General features: G+C 36.8%; 2 protein-coding genes and 1 long non-coding RNA gene across 3 annotated transcripts; all 3 read right to left on the bottom strand.

Moving 5' to 3' along the window:
• Positions 1–9,091: 9,091 nt before the first annotated feature.
• Positions 9,092–15,671, bottom strand: LOC135158103 (uncharacterized). Its single transcript, XM_064115388.1, has 8 exons — positions 15,627–15,671; positions 15,402–15,541; positions 14,696–14,780; positions 13,578–13,734; positions 12,515–12,637; positions 11,246–11,386; positions 10,150–10,277; positions 9,092–9,427 (listed from the first exon to the last, which is right to left on the bottom strand). Exons 1-8 carry the CDS (start codon positions 15,669–15,671, stop codon positions 9,092–9,094), a joined length of 1,155 nt encoding a protein of 384 aa, XP_063971458.1.
• A 531-nt stretch (positions 15,672–16,202) lies between these two features.
• Positions 16,203–17,789, bottom strand: LOC135158106 (uncharacterized). Its single transcript, XR_010296892.1, has 3 exons — positions 17,719–17,789; positions 16,680–16,787; positions 16,203–16,272 (listed from the first exon to the last, which is right to left on the bottom strand). It is a non-coding gene; the product is annotated as an uncharacterized LOC135158106 (long non-coding RNA).
• Positions 17,790–18,959: 1,170 nt separating this feature from the next.
• On the bottom strand, positions 18,960–21,014 carry LOC129284158 (uncharacterized). The gene has a single exon (XM_054919617.2). It carries the CDS (start codon positions 21,012–21,014, stop codon positions 18,960–18,962), a length of 2,055 nt encoding a protein of 684 aa, XP_054775592.2.
• Positions 21,015–26,021: the final 5,007 nt, after the last annotated feature.

Below are 26,021 nucleotides of genomic sequence, written 5' to 3'. Positions count from 1 at the left end.
TCGCAATGTTATAACCAATCGAAACCATTCAACATTACCCATATTACCCCTCATCACCCTGTTGTAACTCGGAAAATGTCGGTTTCATCGGGGTGATAACAGTAATTTTTTGGACTTGAAAAATTCGCTGGGATTGCTTTAAGATTACTGTTATTACTCAAATTCGCAATGTTATAACCAATCGAACATTACCCATATTACCGCTCATCACCCTGTTGTAACTCGGTAAAATGTCGGTTTCATCGGGGTGATAACAGTAATTTTTGGACTCGAAAAATTCACTGGGATTGCTGTAAGATTACTGTTATTACTCAAGTTCGCAATTTTATAACCAATCGAATCCATTCAACATTACCCATATTACCCCTCATCACCCTGTTGTAACTCGGTAAAATGTCGGTTTCATCGGGGTGATAACAGTAACTTTTTGGACTTGAAAAATTCACTGGGATTGCTGTAAGATATTACTGTTATAACTCAAGTTTCCAAGGTTATTACCAATCGAAGCCTTTCAACATTACCCATATTACCCCTCATCACCCTGTTGTAAATAGGTAAAATGTCGGTTTCATGGGGGTGATAACAGTAACAGGTAGTATCACTTGGGTAATAACATGGTAATAAAGGTAATATTTGGTCTTAGTCAAATTTTGGGGTGTTATTACCGGTAATATCCGGTAATATTGGTAATCGGTAACATATTGCCCAGTGGGCAGCAATGCCTCCTTTCAGTTGGAACTGCTTCATGCCGGCGATGTCCAGCCTAACCCCGGCCCAGACAAGCTACACGATGACACTCTACATGCTACAAGACGTCTTCATGATCATCCCGATGCTGTCTTCAAGTACACTCCAACTGAACTCTGTCTACGGAGAGATTTTGTCGCACCTCTTCCACATCATGTATGCCAAGCAATCACATCATATGGAATTCAGAAGACGTTGCACAGGAAAATCAGGCGGGGAACTCGAGGAGGAAGGAAAAGGAATAGTCTTCAACATGCAAAGCAAACATCAAGCAGAACTTCATCACAATTAGACTGTCTTCAACTTTGATCCATCAATGTGCGCTCTGTTCGTAACAAAACAATTGCGATCAATGACTTTGTCAACGAAAGTAAAGCTGATTTAGTTACGCTCACGGAGACTTGGTTGACTGAGAACGACTCTGCAGTACTGCAAGAGTTTGTTCCCGCTGGATATCGGTTTCTCCATCAACCAAGGACTGGTCGCCGTGGCGGGGGTACAGGTCTTCTCTTCAAAAATCCTATCGATGCTTGTCAGGTTGCCGCTGGTCAGAAGGAATCATTTGAGTTTGCCGAGTATGATATTGTATGCAAATTATTTCATCTTAAATTGATTAATGTGTACAGAGCCCCATATTCAGAGTCTCATCCGGTGTCTGTTGCATCGTTTCTTTCTCAATTTAACAAATACATCCAAGATCACCTACTGTCCAATGTTCCACTCTTAATAACTGGTGATTTTAACATCCAAGTTGATGTAAACTCACCAGAATCAAAGTCATTTAAAAATCTTCTTGAATCATTCTGTTGTGCTCAGTTTGTAAATTTTAGTACTCATTCTCAAGGTCACACGCTTGACCTCCTTATTTGTCGCCAATCTGACAATGTAATTGTTGGTCAGCCATGGCCATGTAAATATCTTATTTCAGATCATATTCCAGTCATGTGCCATCTCAACACATGTAAACCATTTTTGACTGACAAGATTGTGTCGTATCGTAAATACTCCCGTATTAACACTACAGTGTTTAACAAAGAGCTTGCAGATAGTATGCTATGTAGAAATTTACATGTATCACAAGATATTTCTGAATTAGCAAACTTGTATGATATCACACTCAGGAACCTCTTAGATAAGCATGCTCCCTTGGTTATGAAGCGAGTAGTTACTCGCCCTCATGTGCCATGGTATACAGACGAGGTCCGAGAAGCAAAAAGGCAGAGACGTAAAGCAGAGAAGAAATGGCACAGAACAAGAACCGATCAATGTCTGAACGAGTATAAGAAAACTCGTAACACAGCATTATATGTTTTAAATGCTGCTCACAAAACCTATCACAAAGACTTGATAGCACGTAACAAGGATGACGTCAAAGGCTTGTTCACCGTTGTTAAATCTCTGCTGAATGTCTCAAACAAACATCCAGTAGTGCCATGCAACATTGATAGGATGACATTTGTGAATGACATAGGAAAATTCTTTCATGATAAAGTTCTTAGTATTCACAGTGATATTCAATCCAATATAAATTTGATTGATGGTATTGATACTGATTCATCTGGTCTATCTCCAGCACCCGAAAATATTAGGTTTGATAAATTTAAACTTTTATCAGAACGAGAAGTAAGGCAACTTGTAATGAAGCTCACTAAGAAGTCTTGCTCTGCTGATCCACTTCCAACAAATATTATTATGCAACATATTGATGTTATACTTCCTGTTTTTACGTCTATGATCAATGTCTCACTGTCTACAGGTCATTTTCCTAATGAATGGAAAGTAGCCCTAGTTTCACCTCTCTTGAAAAAGCCAGGTCTAGATCCTGAATTCTGTAATCTAAGACCTGTAAGCAACTTACAATATATTTCAAAATTGGTTGAAGGTGCAGCCACTCAACAAATCTTACAGTTCCTCAATAGCAATTCACTTCTTCCATCCAACCAATCCGCATATAGACAATATCATAGTACAGAAACTGCGCTACTTAGGATTAAGAGTGATATTCTGATGGCAATGGACAATCAGAAAGTCACTCTTCTAGTATTACTAGACTTAAGTAGCGCATTTGATACTATAGACCACACCAGACTTATGGAAATTTTGCATAACTGTTTCGGTATCAATGGTTTTGCTCTCAACTGGATCAAGTCATACTTGTCTGATCGGCATCAAAAAGTTGTTATTGATGGTACTATCTCAGATTCTTTCCCAGTACCCTTTGGCGTGCCCCAGGGCTCACGACTCGGTCCATTGCTTTTTGCTTTATACACAAGTAGCCTTATTAATAGCACTCAGAATAATTTTCCTGAAGTTTCCTGTCATTGTTATGCTGACGACACACAATTGTATATATCTTTTAGGCCATCTTCTACCTCTGCAGACACAAGTGTTTCAAGGCTGGAACAATGTATCTGTTTCGTTCGTAGCTGGATGCTCAACAATAATCTGAAATTAAATGATAGCAAAAGTGAATTTTTGCTCATCGGCACCTCACAGCAGATCTCTAAAATTAATATCAACTGTATAAAAATTGGAGTATCCAATGTCAAACCATCTGATACTGCAAGGAATTTAGGAGTTTATTTTGATACAAACCTCAATATGGAAACCCAGGTCACGAATGTATGCAAATCAACATATTATCTCCTCTATAACCTTCGGCGCATTCGCAAATACTTTGATCAAGAAAGTATCAAACTGGTGGCGCATGCTGTGATTACAAGTAAGCTTGATTACTGTAATGGTTTGTTGTTTTGGAATGCCTGATAGTCTCATTTCTAAGCTACAAAGAGTCCAAAATTCATGTGCAAGACTTATCTACCGTGTCCCAAAGTTCAGTTCCACTACACCTCTTCTGAGAGAACTCCACTGGTTGCCTGTACGTCAAAGAATTTCATTCAAAATTATGTTAATTGTATATAAATCATTAATCGGTCAAGCCCCACATTTCAGAGCTTCCAAGTCTCCCGGATCCTGCGGGAGAATACTGGATTTCGATCCAATCTCCCGTTCTCCCGACCCCATGCCAAAATCTCCCGGATAATTGTGATTTTTAGCTGTTAAATTGTAAAATTCATACAAACGACTGTTTTACGAGTCTAGCATGTTCAACTCCCTTTACACCCACGTGGAAACTCCTTATCACATTTTCATTTTACCCAGTTACTTTTACCAGTTTTTGTATAATCGTACATTGATTTCCAATGTAAATGAAGATAATTTTACCGAACGACTGGTGAATTAGTCTAACAAGCAATTTTTTTTCTTCTGGTTCTGCAATGTGCATGTGCGTGATGGAAACACTTTAGCGGCACTCCATGCCTATGCCCCGGGCCCCCGACGCGCCCCGGCGCAGCACTGCCTGGTCTCCGGCAGACTGCGCCGCGGCAGGAGGCTATGCGAGAAGGGAAGTCCGATGTATTTTTCGGAAGCTTGTGTGCGCTTTATTCGAGCTGAAACTGTGGATCAACGATGGGTTACTATTATAATTACACCCTGACTTTTAGGAATAATTTTATTGACAATCCTGAAGAACAGAAGCAAAGTGGAGATTTTTTTTGCTTACTTTTACTTGGGTTGATCGGATTCGAACATTTTCTCTTTCGTGAGTGAGCTAGCTTGGCGCTGGCTGGCTGTGCGTGCTTGCTACAAAAAGGCAATTTTCACAGGAATCCCTCGGCCCTCAGACTTTAAACAGGCCACATATAAGTCTTTACAGGGCCAGGCAAGCTCATCTTCCACTACTGCAGCCCTTTCCCCCTCTGGACAATAAAGGTATTTTCTTGTTAAATGCATTCTTTTGTGAATCATTTTATGTTCTACTGACTTGCCTGAAATCAGGCTTGAACTTATTTTTTTAGTCAATGACAGACAATTCATCATTTCATGAAATCTCTCTAATGTGCATTTAATCTATGTGCCAAAAGTTTTGGTCGTTTAGACAGCTGTCGGATACTATCAAATGTTGTTTCTTAATGAGTTTTGCTACCCAAAACTCCCGTCCGTGGGACATTTCGCCGCGCGCTCCCTCACAAAATCATACCTCCGCGAAATCTTCTGGATTCTATCATACCAATGTTGGCAGCTCTGCATTACATTACAGAATTACTCAAACTTAAAACCCAATCACACAGTCGAAGCCTGCGAAGTTCCACAGATAAATTATTGTTTCAGATCCCATTTCACAAAACAAAAGTCACACTTGGTGATCGTGCATTTGCACTTGCTGCCCCCAAACTATGGAATAGCCTGCCAATTTATATAAGAAGCTCTCCATCCTTGGCTCTCTTCAAATCAAAATTAAAAACATATCTCTTTAGTTAAGAAAATATGCTGTGTAGACATAAGTAAAAAGAGCTCTGAACAAGCGCAGCTGAATATATCCATATAAAAGCTGCGCTATATAAATTAATGCTTATTATTATTATAAATGTAAAATGTATATTCAGGGAGACGGTACCCTGAGTCATACAAAACATTGCCAATTTATTGAGAAACGGACATGGAAGTCGGGAAATAGTACACTCTTAAAAATGCGTGGTCAAAAATAACCTCAAACGGGGTTACAAATGACCCCGCAAGCGGGATCAACTATGCACAAACCCCATGTGTGGTCATATTGACCCCGTCATGCGGGGTCACCTAAAATAACCACATAGCGTGGTTGCATTTCGACCCCGAATGTGGTCAAAATCTAACCACGATTGCCTGGTAATTTCTGCATAAATTGACCCCGCATACTAATGATCATTTCATCCGACCACACAACATGGTCATTTCTTCCGACCAAGCCACGTGGTCATTTCTTAATGCAGGCGTCACATACTCCCGATTTTGATTCCCGATTCACACATGATTATGGAGAATGTCACATTCACTTGGGAGTGTTAAAGACATCGTACGACCTCTTAAGAGTGTTTTTCAGCCTTCTGGAGCACTTTCCTGATAGCTAGATTCTGAAAATTTCATAAACGTGTGCCCATCGGGTGTCAACATCGGGACTGTGTGACGCCATCTTAAGGACAGTCCACATTACAACAAACTTTGCACACTTAAATGTGATGTAACTGGAATCTTTTATTTTACAAAATTCTTTTCATTGAATAAAAATTGAATTGAATTAAATAAAAAATTTCCACCATGGCAGAGCAACATAACGCATATTCTAATTCAATTGAAAAGTACATTTTCTCACTTCTTGTGTGTTTTCAATCTGACAATGGCACAATATAAAATACAGAATGATTATATACTAGGTTAAAAAAAAACCAAAAAAAACATTTGACACTTTTGTTTGTTAATAACTCAAAAGTTATAACACATTTCGGACTGAGATTCTCAAAGGGTATAATTGAAGGATGAAAATTTATTTGGAATAACTTTTGTGACGATTGCTTCAGTAATATTCCTAAAATAATGTGCTGAATATTTAATTAGATTTTCATTTTGTGAAAAATCATTGCCAAAAAATCTGTGTATTAGTAATTAAAGGCACAACAATGACCATTGTGCAATGCTTAATGCAGCTGAAATTCCAGAGCATCCTTTTAGCCAAGAGTCATGAATCATTTATGACACAGGAAAGCAAAAGGCAGGAAGAATTTGCCATACACAATGACAATTGTTGTGTTCTGAATTAATTACTGAAACACACAGAATTTGTGCTCTCAATTTTTCAAAAAGGTAGAACCGACTTAAAAATTCAGAGCATTATTTTCAGAATATCAATGAAGAATATCTCACAAAACTTGGTCCAAATAAAGTTTACGTCCTTCAATTTTACACTTTGAAAATCTCAGTCTATAAGTTACGAGTTATCAACAAACCAAAGTGTCGATTTTTTTCGCACCTAGTATAAACATTACATTGGAGACACAAAATTCAATTCCAGTATAATTGGATTAATTCCAGAATGCATTATCAATGATTAAATTCAAGGCATAAAACTAAATTCTATTGTAATAACTGAACTAATTCCGAGAGATGTGCAACAGTGTTATATCACATGTGCAGGTCGAATACCAATCGGTGATTGGATAAACACGATCATGTGATGGAGGAACAATCAGTTACGTTCTCCAAGAGATGAACATCTTCACGTAAACAAATGATAAGCGATTATAAGGGATAAAACGATATGTTTAGTGAAAACGGTAGAATAAATTTGCCTATTTCATACTACACTACAAATCAGACAGCCGATAATTTTTGATGCACACAATTTATCTTCAGGCTCAACAGAGTTTTTGTGGCAAATTGAAGCTACATGTATGTTCTCTCAGTACTTTGACTAACCCATACAATATACCAGATGATGAGCTTCGTTGTCGGGAACATACAAAATGTGTGAAACTCAGTATTTGAAATGCAATTTCGAGGAGGTAATAGTTCCCTATTGTTACTGTGAAATCAGGGGACAGGTATATCTTTTTTATATGACAAAGGACAATGTTCAGTTAAAAATCTTTCATTGGCCAAAGAAAGCCTGGGGAGAGCATGGGGGTTTAGGGTAATGTATAATAAACATTCAGTTTTAGTGCATTTCTATACACTCCTAGAGAAAGTAATGCAAACTTAAAAATTTGAAAATGAATCATCACTGACACAATTCTCTTTTATGTACAGTATTGTATCCAAACATTGAACTTTTTAAAATATCTCAGGAACACTAAATGACCATTCACCTTTCAAAAAGTTATAATCTTATCATTGAACACTAATATCAATTTGCTAAATATGCAAACATTTTATCCAGCAAAACTTCTGCAAAAGTCGTCCAAATCTTAAAGTGAAGATAGTAAAATTGTTGAATATGGACAAAATGCAAGAAATAATTTCTGCCTTTTAAAAAGGCACTGATTTATTTTTCTTTCTATATCAGATGAGCTTTCAAATAATTGGATTTTATCCTGCATAATGTATTCAACAACTTTAAATTTGTGCATTTTAAAAAGGCTGACACTCCCTTTAAAGACGAGTATTTAGATTTTCAAATAATATAAAACATATTTTCATTTGGATCTTCAAATTATTCACAATCTATGAACAAAATAAGGTCATAATATATGAAATTCCTCTTTCAAAAAAAAACAAACTTATATTTCGAAGTTGCAAATGAAATCTAGGTAACATCATCATCTGTTTGGAATATGCCCAGTTTATATACAACAGCTGCTATGTATGAAAGACACATCCTGGGATGGTTCAATCAGTATATGTGTGCAGCACTTAGAAATACCGTACATGTATTAATCAAATCATAAGGACGACAGATGCCAGACGACGGATGCCATGCCACAGCAAAACGTCGGTGGGTGTCGGTGGGCTAATAAAACCTTGTATCTCAAATTTATTTTTCTGTATTAATCTTGAGATAAACATTTAAAGGGGAATCCAGCCTTGGTAATAAAATGTTGTGTAGGGAAGGAGAAAAATAAATTAAACAGAATTGTAAAAGTTTGAAAGAAATCGGACAAGCAATAAGAAAGTTATAGCTGCTTTAAAATTGAGATCACTGATGCTGTGTAGATTTCAAATTGGCAACTGGGTAAGTAAATAATGACAAGGGGCAAGGACAACTTTCACATAGGTCATGTACTTTATTATCAGGGATTTGTGGTTTTCTCCTAAGTACCCATTCCCTTGGAGAAGTAATCTAAATATAACCCAGGTAGTATATTGTTTTATCTCCTCATGAAAGAAAAATATAATTTGAAATAGAACTTTTGAGAAAAATGACATTTTAGCCAAAATATGTATTGGAGTACATGGAAGAGTAGTCCTTGCCTTACATCACTATGACATCCCATATGTGGCCAATTTGAAATCTCCATGGGTATAGTGATTACCAATGTTTACAACTTTTGAAAATTCATAACTTTCTTGTTGTTTGTCCAATATTGTTCAAACTTTCACCAATCAACTTGTCTGATTTTCTTGCCCTTATAAAAACAGGTTTTTATTTGGGTTGGATTCCCCTTTAAGTGATGTCCTGACCAAATCCCAGCTCTCTTACTCCAAAAATGAAGCCAATGTGGCTTGTCAAAGGGAAGGCAATCCCATTGCTCATAGTGCTTTGGCAGCCATGTATTTTTTTTTACTTTCCTGAACATTTGGCTTTCTTAGACACAAGGTTTTATAAGCCCATCGATGATAAACTAATATGGCCCATTCGGACCGATGAGCTATCTTGCAGATTTCAAAACATGACCACAGTATCAAAATTCTAGTGAGTTTTATATATTTACTCATGACATTTGAATACATTTTCGAACATTAAATTGAAATTACATTGGTGACTGGTATTGTGAGGAATGTATAAACTAACAGCTGTTAGTCCTCACTTTCAACATGATGGAACATTGTCCAGAAAGGCCCTCAGGCTGCGAACCCCTGGAGAGGTCATCTCTTTTCCCTTTCCATCCTTGATGCCGTACACATACTTCTGGAGGAATTCCCAGGAAGTTGCACATTGTCGCTGGTAGTTAATGTCCAGAGTATACAATGCTTTGAAGCACACATCAACGGCAGCAAGTACAGACTGTGTCTTGATTGAATGTCCTTCAATTACCACAAAACTTTCAGATGGTTGGAGTCTTCCTCCAAGAATGAGAACGTAGGGCTGTGGGCGATCCCCTGCCTCTAGCACCTCACCAAGATAGGAGGGCAAGTTCGTTCCAATCTGCATGAGGAAAATCATGGTAAATACAGAAAATTAAAGGCAAGAAAAGGAGACGACAAATTGCAGCTAGATCAACAAGCCCATGCAGTTATTATGGGAGTTTAACTAAACCGCACATTCAGCGCAAGAAGCAGAAATGATCTTGCTGAGGTTTTAACACTGGACCTGTCCAATTGTGCAATAATGAAAGTATTGATCAAATCTCCCATAGCAGGTAGTGCAAATTACCAACTAATTTTCGATGCAGACATCGACTCTAAAGTTACTAAATAGCTATGGAACTTAAAAATAAACCCTTAAGTCGCTAGGGCGTCAGCTTTCATTGGGAGTGGATTATCATTTGCTGACCATATACTGTGTAGGCACTGGCAATACTTGTAATAGAGCTACATCTTCGGGTAAAGCAAACATGGAGCGGTGGAAGATTTGTCGGGGGGGGGGGAGGTAAGGGAGGGGGCATTATGGCCCGGTACAATGTAAAAATGTCAGAGGTAACCCTAAATAAAACCACTTGACATATTTACCCTTGACAATTTTACCTTGCACCTAGCCCCCCCCCCCCGGGGTGGGGGAGGGGCTTCTTAGGACTAAGCACTTAATTGTGTCAGTCTCCATGAAACGTGACAATAATACGCCTTCAACAATATAAAGGGGGAGGAGGCCGTAACTGTAAACTCAAAATCAGTGCAAGGCTGTAACCAACACTATTGCTATTAACTTACTGGTTGGACATCTATGAAAGACCTCAAAGCCTCCTCACTACTTGATATGCGACATTTTCCATGTTTGTTTGTTGTTCTTCCTGGTGGCAGGAACAGTGGCAGTAGGTGCAGTGCACTCTGTGGATTACCTGAAATGTGATATAAGTATGTATGCATTTTCATTTACCTTGATAGATCAGTCACATTCTGCTAAGGTGGCCGCATAGCCTTACAATTCTATGGTCAGTAGAAATTCTACGGCCACTGCAGTATTTCTATGACCTTTTCCCCTCACAGTCACATTTGCCGCAGTATATTTTTAATTCATGGAGACAGAAAAACTTTGGCTGCCCTACAGCCTTTTTCAAGTGAGATGCGTAGTCACTCTAGGGCATCCTTGCGGCCCTCATACTTTTTGTTTTTACAAAGGATATTTCAAGGCTGCCCAAGGATGGCCGTATGCATGGTTCTCGCCAGGGCCTTTACACATGGCAGGGCCACCATGCGTAAATTTCAGAACCACTTATGCCACCATGTGTACATTTTAGAATAAAAGTGCTTTTTAACACTCTTTGTGTGCACTAAATGTACCAAAGTAAAACAACACCATGTGTAAATCCACCATGCGCAAATTTTTCCTACATGCTGAACATTACATTTCCACCATGGTTAATGAAAATCCTGGTGAGAACCCTGGCCGTACGGTAAATCTGAGACTACTAAGGGGCACAATTACACTACCTGTTAAAGCAAGGAGATTATAATGAGGAATTGGCAACACATCTATCGTCTTATTTTCTATATACAGCGACTGTAGTGATTAAAATACACTATAGTATAACCCACCATAAAAGTTTTACGGCAACTGCAGGAATCACTCGATTTTTAATTCTACGACCACCGCACAGGCGCAGTAGCGTAAATTGACTGAGGTATTAAACATGGGGGATATCTTAGAGAAGAAAATATTACCTTTTTTTTAAAGGGAGGCTTCTTTCTTGAAATTTTACATGGCACAGGCCTAGTTTGCGTAGAGGCAGTCTTCATACATTTCATATGGTGCGAAAAGTCTTGACTAGGACTTTTAGAAAGACAAAAAAAAATCAGGACTATTTACCAGTGTCGATGCCTGCACAAAGCTCCTCCAGTAATGGGCTGCTTCTTTGCATCTGGGCATACTGTTTGATCTTTTTCGCCATTTCTTCTGTCCATTTCATAGACAGGCTTTCAGCCACTCCTTTTCCAAACAAAGTCCTATCTATAGTATAAATAATAGGTAAAAGGGAAGGTAAAAACAAAATGTCTGAAGAGATGCCAAATTTCCCCACATGGGAAGGTGATGGTTTTCATTCTATACTAAATCAATTGGCTATACATGTACATGAAAATGTTTTCTTTACAATTTTCACTGAAATTTCATTTTCAAATTACATTTCATTGTGCAGAGTTAACATTCATATCGTCATCTGGGACCCATGACTCGGTTGAGAATGCGCTCCAAACTGTACATGACTTACTTTTTTTTCTGGTTCCTGTGATGGTTAAATTGGAACATGTGTGCAGCATTTATAATACACATGTACTTTCAAATCATCAGCATTTCATATTGAAATAATATTTTTTTTTCATTGAAAATTATATTCTACAGACCCCGTTACATATTTGCAGGTAAATCTATGAAAAACATAATTTTTTTATATATAATTAAAAATTTACCCAGTAAATCTCAAGCAAAAAACCCAATTTTGCATTTTTTATTGATAATAAGCTATATGAAAAGGGCTCATGATCTGACATTTTGAACATCTTATCTTTAGCATACCTAAGCCCACCACACACTCTCCGATCGGTCTGCGATCTGATTTTGGAAGAAAGTGTAATAGCATTAGATAGAAACAGTTAAACACAGAAAATATGTTGAATTGAGGTTCTGAATAGCGATATAGATAGTGAAATCAAAATTATGGCCTATCACTAGTATTCTAGTCAGAGGAAAGGCCAAATCGGTTCCAAATCGTAGTGACGTCAGAGCAGTCATGCGATTGTCTACGATTTGAAACTGATTTTGCTCTTATTCTAGACATAAGGTAGACATCACACCAAATTCCTATGCTGAGTATTCATATTATTGTTCAGAACCTGAATCGGGTAGATTTCATTTGTTTATATGCCTACATTCAATGCTATTGGGATTAATTTACAAAATCGGATCGCAGTCGATCATATAGTGTGCGGTGGGCTTATTTCCCCATAGTGTAAATATCAGAACACTTATACATGTTGTTGTAGATTAGATGGAAAAATCAAACAAAACATACTCCTGCAGGGCTGTCGAGCAACCGGGGCCACGTCTTGAAGATTGTCACAAGTGATGTTTTTTCCAAACGGATGTCCCTGATACGTTTCTGGGATGTTGCTGCCATATAGTCTTGTACGGTTTTCACTGGCTGCACGTTGTGCTGAAGCCAGCGACACATTTCAGCAGCTTCGTCTTCTGAAATGGTTGAATCTGACATGAAAGAAAATAAACAAAGATCAGACTCTACAAGCTTGTTAATTTTAAAAATAATGGGGAGGGACAAGGATTCACAAATAATCATACTATCGTGGATTATGTTGACCGTGACCTCTAAAGACTAAACCATACGTTTCTTCACTCCCCCCCCCAATTGTTGATTGATAAGTTGTGAAGCCTATATTCATGCAGCCTTATGTTGTAGTGAAAATAAGTCAATGTGTATAAATCCTAGGTGTACAAAGCTTATACATGTGGATTCACCGATCCCAACTTTCATATGGACCAAGTGGGTTATGCACCCGATATTCAAACCTCTCGTTTGATAGGATTGCGATCTCTTTTCCCAACATTTATTTCCTATCAGGCTAGAATTTAATCCTCTGTGGCAAGCCTCAGAGTCAACCCAAGGTTTAACATGACAATGTCAGCTGTTGTATTATGTAAGACCATGATACAGATCTCTGCCTGTGACAAATCGTTAAGAATAAACTAAATACCTAAGATTTTAATAAGTTGATGTATTATGATAAAGGAAGGAATGGACATCCACTTTGAATTTTGAAGGGGAAAAAGTCCATTCAAAATAAAGAAAATATGGTTTTCTAGTACATGCTAGAGAGATCGAGAGGGGGGGGGGGGGGAATAGTTCCAGTCCATGCAATGGGGAGATCCCCAAGTGTGGTAGCACTGGATGCAATGCAGCTCAGTGGAACAGTACCTCGATCCCCTCTTCACCAGTGGTGGTTGTTAAGCTTATGTTGTTTACATAAGATAAGAGTGAGGTGAAGGAACAGATCATAGATGGTTCATAGATTTGCTGAATTCTGGCAAATCTATTTGAGAGCAATGTGGGGAAAACGACATGCAAACGAATCATTTAGGGCATGTATAGTTTTTGAATACTTAATACATGTTTCAATCTTATTCTTACCCTTGTCTTCAGCGGGAGGTTCACCGCTTCCTTGATCTGTGGGTTGATCCTTCATGGTGCTGGCTTGTTTGGGCATTCTTTTTCTCACATTTCTAAGGCGTTCCTCAATATAGCCTGTAGCTGAATGCCTATCCCTACTTTTAGTAAAAAAGGCCTCCTAAACAAAGTGGAGGGGGGGAAGGGAATCATGTACTGGAAGCCAATACATTGATATTATACAACTTTTTTTTTTCCTTTATAATCATAAACTTGAAATAAAAGTGGTTCTCCAATTTCAAGCAAAGTATATAAATTGCCAGCCCTATAACCTTAACAGTGCTGCATGTTATAGTTGGTACTTGTAATAAGCATAATTACAGGTCACGAAGTTGGCAAATTGGCATGCAGGTCAGCTGGGATAGGTAGCAATTGCGTTCCTAATTGCATTCAACTACATTACAATTTTCCAAATAAATTCTAATTTTCACAGTAGCCGGATTTGGCCCTAGCCTTATATAGCTTTTCTTTTGTTTTGTTAAATGCTATTCAGAGCCAGCCTCAAGTCTGGCATTTCTGAAATGTAATTAAAGATTTAATTAGGAATGTAGGCCTAACTGCTACCCATTCCAGCAGGTCAGACTTATATGCTATAGGTCAGCAAAATATAACTACAACAATAAAACAAATAGAATAGAGAAAACTTTGAAAATTACAACTACACCTGTTGGGCAATGATACAATTTTCTTCCAAACAGAAAAAAAAGAAAAAAAGAAAAAAAAAAGGATTAAACACTGGTTTAAATATTTAGCATGTGGCATTTGAATATTTGTTGGTAATTCAATAAAATTGTCCAAATCTAATCTGTGCAACTACTTCTTCGATTGGAAATCAGGGTGAGCTGACTTCCATTCAATGAAACTTGGCAGCCAACCTCTCTCTCTCTCTCTCTATATATATATATATACATATATATATATATATATATATATATATATAAATCAATATATCCCAGGCCAGAAAGGAGAAATCAGTTATTTCTTTATCAAATGACAAAAAAATACATAGAACATGGAATTTCATTACCGATTGCCCAAAAGCAAACCATGCTGATCTCATAAATAAATAATAAAATACTTACGTATCCTTCCCCCTCTTGATCTCGTAACGTGGGAAACTGAGTCACTATTGACCATGCCAGTCCAATTTTTACATCTGTAGAAGGGCTTAATATGAAATGAGCCAAATCCAAACTTAGTTCACTCTTACATTTAAATTACTGTAGGTTGATCTGATATTACCCATGCATGATATGGCTGGCAGAGAAAGTTATAGTTCTGATATTTACACCTATGAGCCATACAATTGTTTCAATAAGTATTTGGGTAAATGTGCTTTTACCGTATAAATTTGATTGAATTCAACTTTGCATTCAAGATTAAAAAAAAGCCATTTAATAATTTCGGAAACAAGATGAATAATTTAAAGTGCATCTTTGAGTAAAAAATAGTTTTTGATCTGTGAACAGATTTGGATCCTGAGAACTAAAGAAAGTTTAGTCTTTTTCTTTCCGACTTGATTATTGTTTTATTCTAAAATATTAAATATGATTTATGTCTTTACTTATTGACCCACTTTTTTTCCTTCTCCATGTTGGTAGAATGGAATATTGAATTGCACCTCCTCTTTCACATATCCAAAAATAATTTTGGGTAAAGACAGAATTTAATACAATTCCAACAATTGGTTGAAATTAGAAAAAAAAACTGTAATACCTCTTTGGGATTATTCTTCTTTGATTTGATTGGTGCCAGTAGTGACAATTACAAAAAAAAAATGCAACTTACTGTGTGCCGTGATTTACTATGAGATCTGAAACCAGAATGCGGACCATCTTGCATCTAGTCTTGAGGGATACCTTTCCACTCGTCAGTTCTTTGATGATACGTTCTCCATCTTGATCTCTCCTCAGAATATCTGCTACGTCCTGCAATTAATCATTGTTCAGTAATTAACACAACTCATTATGGAAGCATTCTTGACTTTGTGACATGGACATACATGTATCTCACCATTTTCTTAAAAGCACATGTCTTGAGAAAAGAGTCACTGACCATGTATGTCTATATTACATAATGAACATATATACTTTTGAAATTACGATGAAATTTCAAAAATTTAATATTAGCATACGTTTTATCCAAGTTCATTGACCTGAAATGACCTTTGACCTCAATCTTATTACCTGAAAATTGTTCCATATTTGATATTACATACTAAAGATGTAAAAATTTCAAGAAAAATGAACTTGATATTATGGCATCAAAATTTAAATTGTTGCTGAAATGCAAAGGTTTAAAATATTGAGTAGGAGCTTCGTGGCTTAGCGGATCAGATTCTCAAATTATAATCAGGTGGCAGAAAGTTATTCCTTGTTTGCCATGTGTGCTCATATGGGTACCCGGGAATAGCCGGGGGAATAATACTTAGCACCATAAGTATCAGAATTTATATACATGTACAATGTTCAGTTTATAAGAAGCCCTATTATTATCAATTCATCATTTTGAGACAAAATTGAACAGCACATCACTCGTGAAGTTAGTCACTGAGCAAAATAACAATTCTGAGGATATTCTGACAACTTACAGTGCAATGTTTACGTTTTCTTGAAGGTTTATCAGGTTCCATATCAGAGTCAGTATCCATCATCGTCACCTGATATCAAAATAACAAAAAAGATAAGCTTGAGTACTAGCTTGCATAGAACCTGACTGAAACTTTCAATGTTTATTACAAACTTACATGAAATTAATGTCTTGAATATTCCTGATATAACAAAATCTTGAAACAAATCATCATGCTGATATACAGGACATGGAAAATGCATTAATATGTTTATCATTTATTGAAAAACATAAAAGATTTTATTTTATTAGTTTAAACTATTTCCTGTTGTACAAATCAGCTAAAATTGTCATCCATGTTTAAAAGTGATGACTCTAATACAAACAAATTTCATTATTAAACACATTAACTTTCAAAGCTTGTAGGATGTTGCTTGGGTTAACATTTTGAAATGCATACATGTAGTTTCCCTATACAACACACAATTATAGACATACCAAATTATGTTTCTTCCTTTGAGAGGACCCTTCCTGTACATTTGATGATGATGGAGATGCCCCAAGACCATTCGCTGACTTGAGCTCATCCGCTGTGTGTGTCTCAACCTGTGTTTGAAAAAAAGGCATCTTCCTTTATTTTAGAAGTACATCACAAGTTGACCTGCAACAAATTTCACTTACCACAGAACTCACAATAGAGCCATTTGTTCATATATGCCTCAGTACTTGATGTGCAGCTTGCCGTAAAGAACGAGTTAACTTTGTGTTCTCTACCGAGCTAATCACTTCGACTTTGGCAAAATTCGACTTATGCGAAGTAACTACATGGTGTAGCACGTGTTTTTCCTAAACGATTAAAAAATGGTTTGACCTATGCAAGTATGACTCAAGCTAAGTTTATAGCTCACATGTAGCAAAGTCTTGCACAAATGTATTTTGAGAGGAATTCTGGCAAATTAAGGTCTATATCTTCTTTTAATTATTAAGTGGCAAAATTATACTATATGCATTTAATTAAGTCATGGTCAGATGATATTTTGTACTCAGATTCCCTCCACAATAATAAAAAAACACTTCAATTTTGTTATGAGTCAGCATAGAGCAGTAAATTTCTACACACTTTTATTTTTGTTTGTATTGCATTGTATTTGTACTGTATTACACTTCAAAAGTTAAAATTGATTATTTTTTATTCTGCAGCACACAAACTTTGCTTGTGAAAGAATTTAAACTTGAACAGTTTAGAATATATATAGACATAGCTATATCAATTTTACCCATACATATATATAGCCTGGGCTAATGTACACATGTATTTTGAAGGATGAATAGCCATTGACCGGGGGGGGGGGAATTTTATGATTTAATGTACCTTTAATTTTATGCACATCGGTCATTTCATGAAAAGGTAAGGTGATATTTACATATGGAAATGAATTGAGATTTTATTTTTGAAATTTGAAAATTGAAAAGCATATCACTCGTGAAGTTGATCACTGTGCAAATTAACAATTCTGAGGATATTCTGACAACTTACAGTGCAATGTTTACGTTTTCTTGAAGGTTTATCAGGTTCCATATCAGAGTCAGTATCCATCATCGTCACCTGATATCAAAATAACAAAAAAGATAAGCTTGAGTACTAGATTGGATAGAACCTGACTGAAACTTCATTTTTTATACAAATTTATACGAAATTCAATGCCATTCCTAATATAATAAAATCTCCTAACCAATGACCATGCTGTTATATATACAGAAATGCATATCCTATGTACATTGCATTTGTGTTTGTGATGTCAAATCGAGAAGTCAAGAATTTCCCATATCAGTTTGGATTTAGCTTTAAATTACTAGTCTTCAGATAATTTAAAAAACGAAAAATTGATATCAAATATACATGTAAGGTACAGTTAGTACAATGTAGGCCCTACAATATCAGTCAAAATAACTGAACAGTTAACGCTTGTTAACACTCTGCTTATACATGCGTTTACTATGTTTCAAGTGTTGGCATAATTAATGCCATAAAGTATTGATGATGTGTTCATTTAGAGGAATATTCATATTCTTCAAAATAAACCCAACACTGACACTATCTATAATGCTAACACTTGAAACAAAATTAACAGTGTTAGTAAGTGTTAGAAAGCGTTGAGTGTTGACAAGTGTTAACTCTACAGTTAATTTTCATTTATACTTTACATTGTACAATTATAACAAAAATTTTGAATTTTTTTTTTCTAAATAAAGAAAATGAAACACAAAGTTTGTGTACATGTAAAAGGGAATGACCTAGAAAGAGACAAAATTATGGGTTCCCAGTGTCACGCAATACAAGCCTTGTCTATTTTGGAATTGTCTAAAATACATTATTCTGGGGGTAAGTCACAACAACAAATTTGAGGATTTAAATTGTCTGTCAAAAAGACATTGAAAAAAAAAATCATGAGTGTTGCATTAATAACTTGTATTTAAGCAATTTTTTTAAAGAAATTATTTTTCCTCAAATTTTATACTGGCACTTTAACAAATATTTTCATTTATCATGCATAGCAATATTACAAATTTGTGCTTTACCTTTGCGTGATGTAAATCATGGGCTGAATAAGTGCAAGGCATGGCCTTCCAGACACACTTTACTGTGGCACTTAGTGGAACATGGAGTAGGCATACAATGAAGAGAATGGGATCATCACACTTCTAGTCAGAGCACTGGATGATAAAACCTTCTGTCCATATTGATTGTCAATTCAAAACATGAGGAATTTTTATCCTTCAGGCAATTTTGTAGCGTGGGCAGATATACCACATATCATCTTGCATGTATGCTTTAGTAGCGTGGAGTGGATTGAAGTCAACCAGATCATCTATGCCCATGGCAATGACTTCTGTGGGATCACCTGGAGTTACTACATATGCATGTAAGTGCCGAGAAAATCCTTCATTTTCCCACCTTTGTACTACCAGTTTCACACGTGATTCTTCCAAAATAACCACCTGTATGATCTTCCCAAAGAGGGGCTCCAGATCAACATCCGTCTTCCCTATAGCTACGATCATTCCCTTCCTGTATGTGATTCCAAACAGTCTTATCCACTTGGCAAGGAAAAGATCATCATAGAGAGGATATCCACCCAATGCCTGAGATATGACTTCTGCATTATCTAGACTGACAAGCAGGACACTTGATCCGGGGCCAACTTCCAAAGATGAACTGCCTAATTGTCGCTCTGTGATCATATTCTGGCAAAGTTGAAACTGATGCCTCTTTGCTAGAGATTTGGCAATGTTTTTGAAGTTGCAATTCAGATGAGCTAGTTGTTTCAAGAAATTATGTTTGGCTTCAAACCTGAATGTCCAGAACTGACGCAATGGTCCAACAAACCTGATAGCATTAGGGTAATGAACCATGAAGTGGTGTTTTGGTCTAAGGTGCTCCTCAAAGACTTGGAGATACAATTCATGGTGGTCTCTTATTAGATGCTTTAAGAAGTATGTGTCTTCCCTTGTTATACCTGGAGAAAATATCATGTCCATGCACTGTAATAAGAGAACAATTACCTCCCAGTATTCATTGTCCACCTCCACTAGATCACCCATCATCAGGCAAAAATGGCGCATGAGGCACCAACTCTGAGAGGCATTTTGACCAGCAGCGTTGAATGGTTTCTGGATGTCAGCATCATTTATACAATTTGGTTTATTTGATGCATCTTGGAATCCATAATCAAAACTTGTTATTCTCTCATTGAGTTTTGCAAGAGTAAATGTTCCAGAAGTAACAAGATGCTTAATCACTAGCTTCAGTTCCCACATGCATACACCTTCCAACATGTCATGCATTATGTCTGGAGCATAATTCCAAGTGACATGAAATGTTTGTAACTCATTCAAAATAGATGTTTTCCGAATTCCAGTCTCACGTAAGTTATTTTGTGCAACATCTTCATTGTAGTTTTGAAGATTTCTCTCAAGAGCCTTGTCTGCTACACACTGGTTCCTCAATACATCTTTTGACACTTTGCAGTGACGACATGGATAATTCGCTGAAAAGGATTCAGTAAATCCCAATATGCTGTTCACACCAAGATTGTCACCCACCACTTGAGCAACTGCAATGCGAAGTCTGCCTGTATAAGCACTGCTCATGACATGGGGCCCTTCTTCTTCAAGAACTTTTATCTCCTGTACAACCCTCTGTAGTATGGCATCTATTCCATAATTCTTGGCATCAGCTACTTTGTAGAGTGCCAATACAAAACACTGTTTCAAACTCGACAAGAATTTTGAGGGTAAACTCTTTACAGTATAATAGATGCATCCCAACTTATGTGTGCCAGCTTTACCTCCTAGAGGGTTAGTTACCTCTACATCGTCTGTGTAGAGAAGAATTTTTATTGTGTGTTTGGTAAAGAACTCCTGACTTTTACAGTAGTCTCCATCTTGGAAATCGACTAAAAGCTGATTTCTGCATTGAGCATTGTGATGTTCAAAAATTGCTTCAAGTACACCAGGCCTTTCCAGCACCAGTTTCAACACATCGCCGATAGGGATATACTCAAATGTTTTGTTTATGGGTTTCTGTTGCACTTCCCCAGTCACTGAATTTGTCGTTTGAACAAATTCTATGCCAAGTGGAATGGAAATTGGTTGAACAAATTTCTCTGTATTTTCCATGTATTTCATGAATTTATAGTCAGTATCGACATCTTTGAAAGGCATTTCAAATTCCTTAAGATCATCAAGGAGACTCTTCACCAGGGGCTGAGTTTGTGGATCAATTCCTGCTCTAGAAACTGCAATTTTGGTTTTATTTCCAATGTATTCCATAACATCTTTGAATATGTCTGTGGTGAGTCGCGTTACTAAATTTACAGTGCTTGCTGTAATACTACTAGATGACCGCAAATTGCAAACAACTTGAACACACTTTTCTTTCAAAAGCTGTTTCACATCTATATCTCCATTCTCCGGCAAAAATTGCTGTTCTAACTCATCATCTGATTCTGGTTCATTGCTCTCTTCTCCGAAATATTCATTATTTTCTTCATAATAATGATCATCAAAAAGAGTGCTATGTACAGATTTTAAATGTCTTTTCAAAGACCACGTGTATTTAAATGTACGGTAGCATCCCTCCTGATTGCATGGTACTGGCCTACAATTAAATTGTGCACCTGCTATAAGAAGATGCACTAGTCTAAAATGCTGAACAAGCTGGGTGCTGCCTCCAGTTACCACTTGGTTGCAAACAAAGCAAAGTAATCCCATGATCAGCAAAAATGATCCCACTTACATGTATATTTCGCAACTGAAAACAAGTTTACATCATAACCATGCACAGGCATCATCAAACTTCAAGTTCTACTTTATTCCTTTGAACTCGCTACTAAAAATTGTCAATGTCCTTCCGGCTCAATAGATACCTGCAAATTTGCCTTGTAAATTTTATAGCGATACTTGAACTTCACACGGTCACCGAATAGAGGAAACAGCTCTCCCATAATCCCCTCATCCTGGTCGAGCAAATCAAATGCCTCATTATCTATGCCATTATCTGAAATGGGAAAAGTGGACAGAAGAATAAAATTAACATTTGAAAATTAACAGTATACGATACTTTTCTTTGTAATCATCCATTCTGCAAAATAGAGCCATATTCATTTAAATAAAAGACATGCATGAAGTAAACTTCACAACCTAGACTAAAGTTTTGACTCACAAATTTCACAGAACTTACAATATTTTGTCCATTTACTACATTTTATTACGGAAGCTTATAATTAAGAGCCAACTGGATGAGGTAAGACGAAAAGACAAGTTAAAATAACGAGAAGACGAGTTGTTGCAACTCTGCATTCAGCAAGTCAACTTATTTTGGACAATACGAGATGACAAGTTAATGAAACTCTTTAAGTTGACTTGTTCAAGGATGTGACAACAAGATTGCATAAGTTGAAGTGGGTTTTTTTCAGTCCCTGTAGATTTGAGTTAGGCAAGGTTGACTTTATGGAGGAAATGGACTAAGGAAGGGGATCAAACTGAAAGATAGTGAAACAGATGAAGACAGCAAGTGTGCATGAGCAATGAGAATGAGAACTACATGCTAATGAGTAACGATCAAATTGATGAGTTGCAATGAAATAGATTAATATATTAAAAATTGTTCTTGAATATGAACTAGCACATCAATCATGTGGTGCTTATCTGGCATCCGGCAAAGCAATTCATGCAATTATTAATTTTGCATAAAAAATAATTTCCAAAACGAAATTTCAAAATTCAGTGCAGAGGTTCAATGTACTTCATATCTGTCTCTCATATGGAAGAAAAATAAAATCGGTCAATAAGTGAGAAAGAAAAATAAATTTTTGTGATTTGTCCAAAATGTGCAAAAATAAACACATTCATGAGTTTCAAAATTCTGTGTGGAAGTTTTGAATCCCCCCCCAAAATGATCAATTATACAAATTTATAAAGCAAAAGGAATCAAAATTGGGTGGGAAATGGAAACTTTGCATAAATTCCTTTATTATTCGACACGTACATGTATGCATGAACATGTGCATGTACCATACACACCAATCCCGGAAGTAGATTGTGTGTACAGTATATGCAATACAAGTCATGGCGAAGCCAAGGAAGCCAGACACAAAAAAAAACTAAAGCTGAAATTGAAGAAGTTCTGGCATATTTGCTGCAAAACAGGCAAGTATTTGGTACAAGAATAAAATTAAAAAGGGAAGGAGAGAAGACTACCGAGAATGAAAGCAAAATGATTTAGAGAAACAATTGAGCCTGATCGAGTCCAATTTGCGAGCAAAAAATGTCTGCCGCGACGCATCGGAATAGGGTCCGATTTGACGTTAAATTTTCATATTTATCGTCTCAAATGCGTTTTTTTAATACCAAAATATGAAGAATCAGGATATTTTGCCACCATTGAAAGTTAGTTTGAAATAATTTACTACCTCATTTTTTAGTTATCAATGCGAGAACGGCGGTCGAAATTGATCGTCGCTAGAGTATTTTTTGCTGCGTGTGTGAGCTTGTGATGTCCGATATTTAGAGCTCCCGTCCGATATTAATTAGAGCAAACTAAGCTTTTTTAATATCATTAAAATTTACCATTTACCATTTTTTTCATGAAATAATTTTTACATAAAATTAATTTCCAGTATTTTGTTCACAAGAAAAGTTAACTTATTAAATATAACAGTAAATATTTATTGTATGAATCAAAACACTCTTAACTGTCCGATATTTGGAGCACTTAGGCCCACTCTAGACTAATTATTAAATAAAACAATAATTTTTCATTGTATGAATCCCAAAACCCCAGAATGTCTGATATTTGGAGCACTTATTCTACAACAATTTTCAATTTCAGAATACCAATTTTATTTTAGCAGGATTAGATAAAACAATTTCCAGAATACCGCCCCTCCCCTGCATGATGAAATCTTGACATGCTTGAAGAGAATGAGAAATGGCTTTGGGGAAAAACAATTTATTTTCCCCCTGTGTATGGTAGGTCCACCACATATCGACCACCCTTTTTTAAACCGACCACCTTGCGCGAAATAGCTCTATTGTGCATTACAAATGTTACGCATGTGGGAATAAACGCAGTATCCACAGGAACGACAAGAATCGATTACAGGGGGGAAAAGAGTGACAAAAAGGTAGGAAATAGAAATTTCTAAAAATCAGTCGATTCTACCACGGTCCGTTCAAGAAATCCGATAATAGAAGACTTTAGAGCAAAAAACCGTCGTCAGCCTTCGCTTCATCTGCCGTAAGCTCATCGGGGAAGTAGTGTAACAACCAAGCGATGTTTTGACATCTTAGAACTGTATTGCAAGGGTCGGAATATCTCGCCAGCCCAACAAGAACATTGGGTAAAGTCAGGGTATGACGGGTGGTCGGTTAAAAAAGTGGGGTACAAAAGCGCACAATGAAAATTGTCGCATTTGTTCGTCGCCGATATATTCACACGCATAGGATACGAATCCTCGATCTGAACATGTGATTGTAATCTACCTTATTTTCTGCACAAGTGAGACCAAAATTATATAAAACTGATGAATATTTTCTCGGATATGATGCTTAAAAGTTTAGGCGGTCGATAAGGGGTAGGTCCAACCATACACACACACACACACACACTCTCAGCAACACTCAGCGACCCAATTCACATGCACACAAAAACACTTAGGCCTATAGTATAGGCCTAGATCTAATTCATGACAAGATGAATGCCTCTGGCCGTCTCACCTGCATCACGCAATTCAATATAGCAGCGTATAGCAGCACTATAACTCGCACAAGATGTTCAGTGATACTTGGTTACTCTTATTTCCATGTTTTATAAACTAGACCAATACACTTATAGAGATATGATGGTAATTCAACAAATACCCCCAACGTGGCCAAAGTTCATTGTCCTTACATGACCTTTGACCTTGATCATGTGACCTGAAACTCACACAGGATGTTCGGTGATACTTGATTACTCTTATGTCCAAGTTTCAAGAGTAAGATCCAACAACTTTCCAAGTTATAATGGTAATTAAACAGATACCCCCATTATTGCCAAAGTTCATTGACCTTTGACCTTGGTCATGTGACCTAAAATGCGCACAAAATGTTCAGTGATACTTGAATACTCTTATGTCCAAGTTTTATGAACTAGACCAACACACTATCAAAGTTATGGCGGTAATTCAACAAATACCCCAATTCAGCCAAAGTTCATTGACCCTAAATGACCTTTGACCTTAGTCATGTAACGTGAAACTCATGCAGGATGTTCAGTAATACTTGATTACTATTATGTCCAAGTTTCATGAATCAGATCCATAAACTTTTAAAGTTATGATGGTAAAACTACAGATACCCCCAATTCGGCCAAAGTTCATTGACCCTAAATGACCATTGGCCTTGGTCATGTGACGTGAAACTCATGCAGGATGTTCAGTGATACTTGATTAACCTTATGTATAAGTTTTATGAACTAGGTCCATATATTTTCCAAGTTATGATGACATTTCAAAAACTTAACCTTAGGTTAAGATTTTGATGTTGATTCCCCCAACATGGTCTAAGTTCATTGACCATAAATGACCATTGACCATGGTCATGTGACATGAAACTCAGGCAGGATGTTCAGTAATACTTGATTGACCTTATGGCCAAGTTTCATGAACTAGGACCATATACTTTCTAAGTTATGCTGTCATTTCAAAAACTTAACCTCAGGTTAAGATTTGGTGTTGACGCCGCCGCCGTCGGAAAAGCGGCGCCTATAGTCTCACTCTGCTATGCAGGTGAGACAAAAAACTAGTAATAGTATATGGCATCGCCCCAGGGCTAGCCTAACCGTATGGTTTGATGCCCCCTGTCTGCGCAGTGCAGTGCGATTTAAAAATCACAAACAAAATGAACACACAATCTTCATCATTCATCATGTCTCTTTCAAATCAATTTTAGTGATGTGTAACTTAGATCTATCATCTAGATTCTAGGCCTAGTTAGGCCTAACGTTAGACTAACGTTAGGTATCTGTTATAAAAAAAATGAGGAAAAACAGGTGAAACTGAAAAACGTCCACTTTATGAATTTTTATTTACATGCCTCGATAATGCCACTTATTATGTCATTAGATCTAGGCCTAGATGATAAGATCTAACGTTAGGCCTAACGTTAGGCTACATGCAAAAAATCTTTAAAAGTTAGGCCTAACTGCAGTGAAGGCAAAGTGAACGTGTGCGCGCACAAGGCAAGGGCACGTTATCACCGTCACCTTTTCTTGTTAAAATTACATTGTTCTTGTTC

Source organism: Lytechinus pictus, unplaced genomic scaffold, assembly GCF_037042905.1.
Source record: "Lytechinus pictus isolate F3 Inbred unplaced genomic scaffold, Lp3.0 scaffold_31, whole genome shotgun sequence".
NCBI classification, from domain to species: Eukaryota; Metazoa; Echinodermata; class Echinoidea; order Temnopleuroida; family Toxopneustidae; genus Lytechinus; species Lytechinus pictus.
Note: the sequence above shows the minus strand (reverse complement) of the source record. Positions and strands in the feature narration are given on the sequence as shown.

What these genes read in the sequence shown, in the direction of transcription:
- LOC135158103 (XM_064115388.1), bottom strand. Translation starts at nt 15,671, where the DNA reads ATGGTCAGTGACTCTTTTCTCAAGACATGTGCTTTTAAGAAAATG. An exon ending in CATGTGCTTTTAAGAAAATG is followed by an intron (nt 15,542 to 15,626) that starts GTGAGATACATG and finishes GATTAATTGCAG; the next exon opens with GACGTAGCAGATATTCTGAG. An exon ending in ATAGTAAATCACGGCACACA is followed by an intron (nt 14,781 to 15,401) that starts GTAAGTTGCATT and finishes TTTCATATTAAG; the next exon opens with CCCTTCTACAGATGTAAAAA.
- LOC129284158 (XM_054919617.2), bottom strand. Translation starts at nt 21,014, where the DNA reads ATGGAATACATTGGAAATAAAACCAAAATTGCAGTTTCTAGAGCAGGA.